General features: G+C 36.6%; 1 protein-coding gene across 1 annotated transcript; it reads left to right on the forward strand.

Moving 5' to 3' along the window:
* The first annotated feature begins 3,336 nt into the window (after positions 1-3,336).
* LOC132186441 (V-type proton ATPase catalytic subunit A) lies at positions 3,337-11,239 on the forward strand. The gene is made up of 20 exons (XM_059600417.1): positions 3,337-3,598; positions 4,621-4,747; positions 5,067-5,122; positions 5,208-5,264; positions 5,432-5,543; positions 5,651-5,688; positions 5,824-5,925; positions 6,474-6,530; positions 6,625-6,696; positions 6,780-6,881; positions 6,986-7,048; positions 7,131-7,263; positions 7,750-7,856; positions 8,565-8,759; positions 9,081-9,167; positions 9,258-9,362; positions 10,218-10,315; positions 10,433-10,511; positions 10,720-10,808; positions 10,890-11,239. Exons 1-20 carry the CDS (start codon positions 3,521-3,523, stop codon positions 11,002-11,004), a joined length of 1,872 nt encoding a protein of 623 aa, XP_059456400.1. The 5' UTR covers positions 3,337-3,520; the 3' UTR covers positions 11,005-11,239.

Here is an 11,239-nt window from a genome sequence, read left to right on the forward strand (position 1 = left end):
TTTTTGTTTTTCAGCGCTCTCGATTACCCTCCAGCTCCTTCACTTTCTTTCCTCCCTGTCTTCTCCTTCATGACTTGAGCAAACTGACCCTTGCGAGCCTTGTGAGCCCGTTTCACCCCCCACCTCCAAAACGATATTGATAAACACCAATGAACGGATAAACCTCTGAAACCAAACCCAAAAATTGATTTATATATATATATCTTTCTATATTTGGTTGTTGGTTGTGAATTTTGAGAACCCATTTCTGATGAGACTCTGAGTGATGAAACCCACTGCCCAAAATTCCTTCTTTTTCGAGTTTCTCTGAGGGGAAGGAACCCATTTGGTCCTCCTTTAAGCCAGAGTACTTGAAGAAGCAACCATGGTTGCTATGTTCACCAATACCCACTCACCCCCTTTCGGTTTCTTCAAATTTTTGCTTCGCCAAGTTTCTCTATCGGCGCCGCCTTCTCGAGTCTGCACTCACTTCACTTCTCGTAGAAGGTTTAGTTTTCATCCTCACAGTTCCTGTAGGTGAACCTAAGCCTATATTTGGTTTCTGCTCTCTTTGGTTGCGGAGAAAAATGTGTGTGAAACAAGAAGAAACAATGGGGAAAAGATGATGGACATGAAGCTAGCGCGCGGGTGGGGGGGATGCCTGGGCATATGTGTGGGATTTTCTGTGGAAAAAATTCAATAACTAAGGGGGGCAATATGGTCAAAAGGGTGACAAATTTTGAGGTTGAAAAATCTGATGCAGTCGGTCAATAGGTCAATGGTGAACAGTGTCTGGGCTATTGCCTTTGCCAAACAGACCCTTCTTCTTCCCAACGAGCAGAAGCCGATTCAGTTCATCAGGTAATGACTTCATTTGAATTTGTATTTATTTTACATCTCATGAAAGAAACTATGCAGATCACCGATCATCTATGTCAAGCATTGCAATCCAAATCTCAAGACATTTTAAGTGTCATGCATCTTGTTTCATCCATTAAAAGGTGTATCCAACAATATAGAGATGATAAATGGGAAGTTTTACTTACCAAAGTGAAGTTGTTTTGCAATAAATGCAACATAGATGTTCTAGATATGAATGCCGATTATGTTGAGAGAAGAGATCGAGCTCACAATCAACAAGCTGACTTTACAATTGAGCATCATTATCGCGTGGATATTTTTTGTACTGCAATAGATTCTCAATTGCAAGAATTAAATCGCCGGTTTAGTGAGCATGCAGTGAAGTTGCTTATCCTCGGCTCGACACTTGATCCTCGAGCTGTGCGTGAGTCTTTTAGAATTAATGATATTTGTCAGTTGGTAAATAAGTTTTATCCGCAAGACTTTACCGATCTTGAAAAAGAACAGTTGGAAATAGAACTTCACCATTATGAGCATAATATAGTTCAAGATTCAAGTTTTCAAGGATTGTTAAATATTTCCGAATTATGTCAATGGTTGGTTAGAACCGGAAAATCAACCATCTACCAACTTGTTTTTCGAGTTGTTGTGTTTCTGCTTACTCTTCTCGTTTCTACCGCAACTACAGAACGAGCGTTTTCAGCTATGAATATCATCAAAACTAGGCTTCGCAACAAAATTGAAGATAAGTTTCTGACGGATTCTCTGATGTTGTACATCGAAAAAGAAATTGTTGCGACACTTAGTACAGATTCAATCATAGATGTTTTTTGGGATATGCGAACACGACGGGTTCTATTTTGATAGTTGTTTGAGCTAAAATTTGAAATGTTTTATGACACAACTATCTATGTATTTTTTTCTTCGTATGTTTATCTTTTTGTTAAAACTGAATTGGAGTTTTTTTAATTTTTTTAATTTTTTTATTTTTTTTTTTTGTATACATTACTTTATGTATTTTGAATTTATACCTCAGTCCCCCCATCAAACTTTTTGGATCCATCCCTGCCTATACCATATGATTATATCATATGATATAATGATATTATAGCATATTTCTTATTATTGACTATATTATAGTGTATTTCTTATTATTGTATATATTGTATATTTGACTATAATAATATCATATATATTGTATATTTGTTATATGTGTGTATATATATAAATAAAAAATAAAAAAGAAGTTATATAGTATATTTGTTATTATTGACTATATATTGTTATTTATTACATAATAAAAAATATATGAGTCGAGCCTTATACGAGCATGCTCACGAGCAAAATGAGAGTAAAATTGGTGGTTTTTTATTTTTGGGGTCAGGGCAAATGGGTAGTTTTTTTTTTTTTTTTTGGGCAATGGCTTTATTTATATATATACCTAAACCTTTTTTTTTTTTTAGGAATTGGGGAGAGGCCAGGGCCATCCCTCTCCTCCCTAAATTCCTCTTTACTCATAAGTGTGTTTACGAGCCTAACTGATTCGAGCTGAACTTGCTTCGTTTAATATTCGAGCCAAGATTTATGTTTACAAAATAACTCATTTAATAATCAAGTTGAGTTTATACGAGCCAATCCCGAGTAGCTTTCATCGCTCGCTTACACCCCTAATTTTAACTACTGTGATGATTCTTGGTAAATGTTCTGATTGTAATGATTAATGTTGATAAAATTTTAATGTTTCTACTGCTTAGTATCTTCTTTTTTAGAAGTAGAGATTCTTGAGTCTTGTTACTCACATGATAAGGCTGGGAGATGAATTTTACAGTAATTGATTATCATTGAATTTTTATCAAATGATGATTTTAAAAATTATCTAATTTTTAGAGTTACACAAAAATGACACAAGAATGTTTTTTAAAATTATTTGATAGTATATAAAGGTTAAGTGTGATTTTTTTTTTTTTAATTAGTTAACATAAGAGGCCCCCAAGCATCGGCAGTAAACGACGAGACTCGTCCAGAGCAGAAATGCATAGCACCGTACAGCGTTGTCGAAGAGCAAGAGCACCTTCCTTTCTTTGGAGAGAAAATTTCACATCAAGTGCGTGGCACTATACAGTTGTGTCGCAACGTTCTCCTACTCATCGTCACACATTAGTACACCGTGGACTCTCGCTACGTATCAGAAGATTGAAATCCAAATAGCACCACCACTGAAATAATATGCTACTCCGCACTGGATCTCTCCCTCCCAAAACCACTCCGCAAAAATAATTATTACGTGGCGGGAAAATGTTAGCCTGCATTGATCTCGTAAAAACTCTGCTGCATTCTGACAACAACTATACCCTTTGATTCTGCCACGTCATCAATCAGAACCAAGCCGCCAAGATGGAGAAATCTCAAACGATCCGAAGCGTAGAACCAGCATTCGCCTAAAATACAGAGTTCCGCGGCGAATAACCCCTTCCCTCGAACCATCTTCGTGTCCTACAAATTCACCACCTCCATGAATTCACGCTAGCAGCCTAGCACTCTCGACCTTGCCTTTTCTCTCTTTAAGTTTCTGTCGTTTTGTATATAATTCGATCGAAACCCTCGATTAGGACTGGAGTCCCTCGGATCTTGAAACTCGAGCTCTTCAGATTCGTGCGATATTCTGATCCGAGAGCCAAAAATGCCGGCGGTGTACGGAGCTCGGTTGACGACGTTCGAAGACGCCGAGAAGGAGAGCGAGTACGGTTACGTCCGTAAGGTCCGTACGATTATTATTATTATTTTTTTCCCGATCGAACTTTGTGTGACTGAACTGGATGTTGAGTTTGAGTTTGAGAACGATTGGATCGGCTGCGGACAGTTTCTTGATTGATGTGGTTATTAGAGTGTTATCGTTTCAGATAAAAATTATGCGAATTATTCAAATTGTTTAGTCTGTTATCATTTTGGGTAAAAAATGATCAGATCGAGTCGTTCGCCTGTGAGAGATCTGATCATGTGGCTGAGAAAAAGGGGGAGGGAAGTGACATATTTGCCATGTGGTGTTTGGAGATTTGGATGAACTTTGAGAGAAGTAATAATTTGGGAATTAGAGCTTAGATGTTGCATAGGATACTTTTGTTGTTTCAGCATTGTCTTTGAATGGGGATTTCATGCTTTTGGAAGCTAGATTACGTTTTCAATGGGAATTTCGAGTGGGCTTGTTTGTTTGTTTTTGCTTTTCCCTTTGGGAGACTCTGAGTCATCAGTTGTCTGAAATTTTTAGTATTCTATATTTTGATGTTTCCATTTGTCTGTGTAACCTAGTTCTCTGACCCTAAAAGGTCTTAAGAATTTTACAGACAAGTAATGTATTAGGTTATCATGTACCTCTTCTTTCTTTTTATAATTTTGAGATTCTTTTGGGAGCTATGCAGGGAATCGATTGATTTATTATAGTAGAAGACTGAAAGAAGATGTAAACTATGATTAATAGTGTTATTACCATTTGAATTTGTTACTCTATATTAGGTGTAATGGATTTAGCTTTTATACCTATGTTTTCACATTCACAAACCAGTTTATTTACGATGGTTAGTTTTCCAAAATTGATTTGGTTGTCACTGCTGGTATTACTCGTTCATTGTCTTAAATTTTTTGTTGGTAATTGGTTAAGTTTGCAGTTATTTTGTTGGCTTGTCAGTTACATTGGATCTTTCTCTAATCATACAGAAATGTAATACAACTGCCTTGGATAACCTAAAAAATACCGATTTATGTTATGCACTGATTATTTGACAGGTATCTGGCCCAGTCGTTGTCGCAGATGGCATGGCAGGGGCTGCTATGTATGAGCTTGTCCGTGTTGGACATGATAATCTTATTGGTGAGATCATTCGGTTGGAAGGAGATTCTGCTACTATCCAAGGTCTGTGTCGACTCATAATGATCTTCCTATTGTAATTCTTTCTTTCCTGCATCATCATTTGCTTTTTATGCGCTGTTGTAACTATTGATGTCTATCTGCCCCTCTTACCAAATAAATTACATACTTTTTTTATATGGTAAGATTTGGTTTTAATTTATCTTATTAAATAAATTAATAAAAAAAAAAGTGATAGTAAGAATAATAGTAGTAAGATCATTCTCACTCTCATCATCGTCGTCATCATCATCATCAATATGGTTGACAGAACATATATGAGGCATTAGAATTGATGAGAAACTTTGTACCTATCTTATTTCAGTTTATGAGGAGACAGCTGGGTTGATGGTGAATGATCCTGTTCTACGGACACACAAGGTGAATCTAGTTTTTGTATGTTTACTGCATCTTCTGATGATTGTGTTGAAAGCATCAGCTAACAAATGCGATGTATACTTTACAGCCTTTATCTGTGGAGTTGGGACCTGGAATATTGGGAAATATTTTTGATGGCATTCAGGTTTGTCTAAAACTCTATTTGCATCTTAAATATGATATCTTAGTTAATTTATAATTTTACTTCAGATTTAAGTGTACTTTCTCCTAGCAATCCTTTTGAATTTTACCATTGCAGGCACAAAAGAGTTTTTTTTCCCTTGTTGTAATTTGTATTTCTAATTGAAACAGAGGCCTTTGAAAACTATTGCAAAAATTTCTGGTGATGTCTATATCCCTCGGGGAGTCTCTGTTCCAGCTCTTGACAAAGATATACTTTGGGAGTTTCAGCCTAAAAAATTAGGTAGGTTTTTGAAAATCTAATTATAGTTGTTTAATTCCAGTTAGAAATTATTATTGATTTGATTTTGTTTGATTATTGTAAAACTCAATGTCATTCACTGTTGGCAGGCGAGGGAGATCTTGTAACAGGCGGTGACTTGTATGCTGTGAGTTGTCCAGAATTAATCCTTTTTTTTTTTTTTTTTTGGTGTGTGTGTGTAAAAGAACTGTTTAAATTGGTACTTGAATCTGTTCATTTCCTTTTTCTTCTAAGCCCTATCAATGATATATTTCCAATGCAGACCGTCTTTGAGAACAGTCTAATGCAACATCATGTTGCTCTTCCCCCTGACGCAATGGGAAAAATTACTTACATTGCATCACCTGGTCAATATTCACTGAAGGTTTGTCTGTCTAATTTCTTTAGCATGCTATCTTGTGCACCTTCTAGCCCATCATCATTGTAAAGATAAATTTATTCTGAATTATTTTGCAGTGATTGTGTGGGTATTATTCATTCGGCTCTTTATCTGCATCTTTTTGTGATACTGGAAGATATCTCTTAACATATATGAGGATATTTTTTCAAACCATCTATTTGTATATTCAGGGGCTTTTTCTGGTTGTCTTGAACTTGACCAAAGGATAGTAAAGGAGTATATGTATGCATGTGTGTGCACACGCTCACAAACTCGAAATCTTCGAATAAAAATTTATGGTGTGCTAAACTTGAGCGACCAATGTAGTTGTGCTGTATGCTAAACTTGTAATGCCACAACTTGTATGATCTGAGAGATGGGTGGCATTGAACATTCTATTAAGTCTCTTAATTTTTTGTAGTGTCTGAGTATCTGCGTTTCATAATTTAACAAATAAGTTCAACTCTTAAGCCTTCTTTTGACTTCTTTCTTTAGGCATGCAATTTATTGACTTTTTCAAAATGTATGTGCAGGATACTGTCTTAGAGCTTGAGTTCCAAGGTGTCAAAAAGCAATTTACTATGCTTCAGGTTTCTAAATTGTTCTTTTGGCTATACTTTGTGGTTGTAGCTTCATTCTACTATTCAACTCATGTATCTTTTGTTGTACTTCACCCTTATGCAGACTTGGCCTGTACGTACACCAAGGCCTGTTGCATCAAAACTCGCTGCTGATACCCCTCTACTTACCGGGCAGGTATGGAAATGTATTGTTAGTTGCTTTGTCCATAGATTTTTAATTGAGAACTGTGCATGTCTGATGAGTTTGTTTCATTTCAGCGTGTTCTTGATGCCCTTTTCCCCTCGGTTCTTGGTGGGACGTGTGCCATACCTGGGGCTTTTGGGTGTGGAAAAACCGTCATTAGTCAAGCTCTTTCTAAGGTGTATTTCTCTTTGATCTATTGAGGCGCTCTCTGTGTCCATTCTTCATTCTCGAAAATGTTTCCCCATTTGTTGAGTTGCTAATGTACTTTTTATATGTGCAGTACTCTAACTCTGATACTGTGGTTTACGTTGGTTGTGGGGAACGAGGAAATGAAATGGCAGAGGTCTGTATTTTCTTACTTTGATCATTAATCAATCATTTTTCTTGTTTTGGAGTTTATCAATCCAGTATTACCAAATTTTCAGGTTCTTATGGACTTTCCTCAATTGACAATGACATTGCCTGATGGCCGTGAAGAATCTGTTATGAAGCGTACGACACTTGTGGCCAACACTTCGAACATGCCAGTGGCTGCTCGTGAGGCTTCAATTTATACAGGTATTCCTATTGGACCCCTCATAACCTCTATTTTGTCCTGCTTGTTAAGGTTTGACACTGAGTAATTTGTTCTGTATATGCAACATATGTCATAATCTTCATGTCCTCTATTATTCTGGTGCAATATTTCATCCAATTTACATGAAGATAGATTTCAAGCATGCATTCATTATTTTTTCTGTGACTTTGTTTTGAATGGCTATTGTAGATAGGAAGGTGCTATTTGAACATTGTATTATTTGCTCTCAAATATTATGTCTTTCTGTATTTATTAGTTTATTAGTGGATTCATTAAATTTAGTCCTTATAAGCTCTTTTTGCATCTCCATACTGTGCATATTTGAACATGGATGTGCTAAGTAGGAAAAAATAATATCCAAAAGGTTCATTTTATGTGGCTGCTGTTACTGGTCTTGTAAAGGAAGTGAACCACTTACTGAAGGCATTTTTCTGACAGTTTTTCAACTTATGGCTGCGAATTATCAGGAATCACAATAGCTGAATATTTTAGAGATATGGGCTACAATGTTAGCATGATGGCAGATTCAACATCTCGGTGGGCAGAAGCATTGCGTGAAATATCTGGGCGGCTGGTTAGTTTTTGTCAATTAATTTTTAACTCATACAACAGGAGTTCATTGCCTTGTTTTTTGAAGTAATCAATTCAATGCTTCATTTAGCACTTGTTCATAATGCTTTATTAATCCTGTAGTGTTAGTACTAATTGTTGGTTCACTACTAATCCTAGATCATTGAAAGGACTCTGTTTTTGGAATCTGTCACTCACTCTCTCTCTCTTACTTTCTCTTTCTCAAGTTATGAAGAATGATTTGAAACATCCTTTGAGCAAGTGAAATCATGTTTTATCTATTATTTGTTACGCTTTGTTTGGGTTGAGATGTAGCTCAGTACTTCTAATGTCATTCTGGAGGTAGCTATTCCTTTTTACCCCACATTACTTGTCTTAGTTTCATGATTGAGAGGCCGTTCAAACCTTTAGTCTTACCTTTAGGGTGGTAGTGTCCATTTTCATATTGTTAATTTGAAGTATATTTCACCAACGTAAGATTAAATGATTGTATCCGTCATGGCAGCGGTTTAACTTTTTAGCCAACTTTCTTATCTGTTTTTCTGGGTGGTCATAAATGAGTTTTAAGTATTTCTTTGCCTTAGCCTTAATGTGTGAAAGTGGTTTAAGAGATGTGATTTATTGTATTTTATGCACTGCTCAGGTTGGATATTGTATTTCCTTCTACTTCCTTGGTCTACTTTAATGGTCATTGTCTTGGTTTCTCATGCAGGCTGAAATGCCTGCTGATAGTGGATATCCTGCCTACCTCGCTGCACGTTTGGCATCATTTTATGAACGTGCTGGTAAAGTAAAATGTCTTGGTAGTCCAGAACGTACTGGTAGTGTTACAATTGTTGGTGCTGTTTCTCCCCCTGGAGGTGATTTCTCCGATCCTGTGACATCTGCCACCCTTAGCATCGTCCAGGTAAAAGATTTTAATGTGGTTTCAGCATATCACATATTAGTTTCTTTCAGGCATGTTGCTGAAGTTTGGAGCTGTAAATGTGGCAAATCCACAATTTTGAGACCATTAATATAGCCTTACATAGTTAGGTTTCACTAATTGATTCAAATGTTCCACTTATATCATTTGTAGCAAGTTACTTTTGAGAAATGTGCAAGCCTGATGCAGGCAGGGTTTCTCCCTTCATCTTCATGCAGATGCATGAGTTTTGTTTGCACGGAAGAATTTAAATTTCTTGTAGTCAATCTACTAGTTTGGTTGATTTGATTTTGCTTTTTGCAGGTTTTCTGGGGTTTGGACAAAAAACTTGCCCAGAGGAAACATTTTCCTTCTGTAAACTGGCTTATTTCCTATTCGAAGTACTCATCGGTGTGTTCTTAAACTATTTCCTCTTCTCATGCATAAATAACAAATTCCTGCTAGTCCTATCCATATATTGAAATTTTTCTCATGTTTCAGGCTTTGGAGTCTTTCTATGAGCAATTTGATCCAGATTTTATTAACATCAGGACAAAGGCCCGTGAGGTGTTGCAAAGAGAAGATGACCTGAATGAAATTGTCCAAGTATGCCTTCTCTTTGTCTCTGTCTCTCTTTGTTGATTAAGTAAAAGTTTAGACATATGCAGCCCGGTACACTTTGCCTTTGGCTTCAAATGAATCTCAAAAAAACTACAAAGCAACTCAATTAACTGTACTACAGATATACAGAATCCAAGGGCTTCTAACCTTGCAGAATATTCTCTGATGTGCACAACCTTGTTTAAGTTGGATGGAGCTCATTGCCTTTTGGCAAGAATGAAATTTACGTTGATGCATTAATCACTAAAAAAGCTCTCTCGTTAATTCCAACCTTATGATTACCTATGCTCTTCTGAATACAATTTTCTTGATTCTCAATACAATTTGCTGCTGTGAAGCCTAAGCTCTTGTAAAATTTGATTGTTTTGCTCCATCCAAATGTGATAAACTGAGGCTGCCAAAGCTGCTCTTATCTTGCAAATAAGCTTGCTGCCTTTGAGTTGCCCATATGAGCTTTTCTGCCCATCCACCAATGCTCTTCCTCATCTTTTCATTTGTCCTGGTTTTCTTTTACTTGGGGATTAAAGAAAGAGAAGCAAACCATATACTTTTAACTGTTTATAGACATGATATTAGTGGATGTTTCAGAGGTCGTTGAAATCTGAGAGCTGAAATCACTAAGATAAAGTTGGCTAATTACATTTGGCATACAAAGTAGTGCGAGTGATGTGGACTTCAGCTTGACAGACTTACATAGGCCACAAAGATATTCCATCCTATTTCTGGGCCAAACCAAATAGAATATCCATTATTGCTTTTATTTGGAGCAAAGCATGAAAACCAATTCAAATTGCGTCTTTTATTAATTACTAAACACCTGTTACTATCGGGTTTTTGCAGCTTGTAGGAAAGGATGCTTTAGCTGAAGGAGACAAGATTACCCTAGAGACTGCTAAGCTTTTGAGGGAAGACTATCTTGCTCAGAATGCTTTTACTCCGTAAGTCCCGGCTTTACTAGTTATCTGTCTAAAATATGTCCTGAATGTTTACTCTAATACATGACATGTTAGCCTTTACCTCATTTTGTAAGTGATTATCTTTTTGGCTGTCTACAGATATGACAAATTCTGCCCTTTCTACAAGTCTGTTTGGATGATGCGCAACATTATCCATTTTTATAATTTGGCCAATCAGGTAGATTTTTGTTTGCTTAATTTCTTTCATTTCCTCTTAAGTACTGATCTACTCCTTCAATCATGTTCAATGGATTGTATTTGGTTGATTGAAGATTTTTCCCCCTGTTCACAAAAGGATCTCTCTCTCTCTCTCTCTCTGTGAGTTGACACAAATGATTGGAGCATAAGGCAATATGGTTTAATGTAGTGCTGACAATAATGTGCAGGCGGTGGAGAGAGCAGCTGGTATGGATGGTCAAAAGATAAGTTACAGCCTTATCAAACATCGATTGGGAGATCTGTTTTACCGTCTAGTGTAAGTAATAATGGCGTTAAAATAAAGAGGAGATTGTGTTTTGAGAAGGAGGTCTTAATCTGCTGATTATGAACATGACAGGTCCCAGAAATTTGAGGATCCAGCTGAAGGAGAATCAGTTCTTGTTGGTAAATTCAAGAAGCTACATGAGGACCTGAGTGACGGTTTCCGCAACCTTGAAGACGAAACTCGGTAATTAAAATTCCCAGGGGATGATTTTTTGAGTGGCAGTAATGATCTCTGGAATGACAACACTTTTGTATGGGAGAATGAGAGCGTTGTTTAGCTTTATGTGTAGCCAAGGTGCGAAGTGCTTTTTTCTTCTTTTTTTGGGCATTTGTAGCTATTATTATTATTATTATTATGTATTCCAGTGATAGATTCCCTTGATATTTATTGATAATAAGAAAACGATACACTCTGCTTGTTCC

This window comes from Corylus avellana, chromosome ca7, assembly GCF_901000735.1.
Source record: "Corylus avellana chromosome ca7, CavTom2PMs-1.0".
In the NCBI taxonomy this organism is placed as follows: Eukaryota; Viridiplantae; Streptophyta; class Magnoliopsida; order Fagales; family Betulaceae; genus Corylus; species Corylus avellana.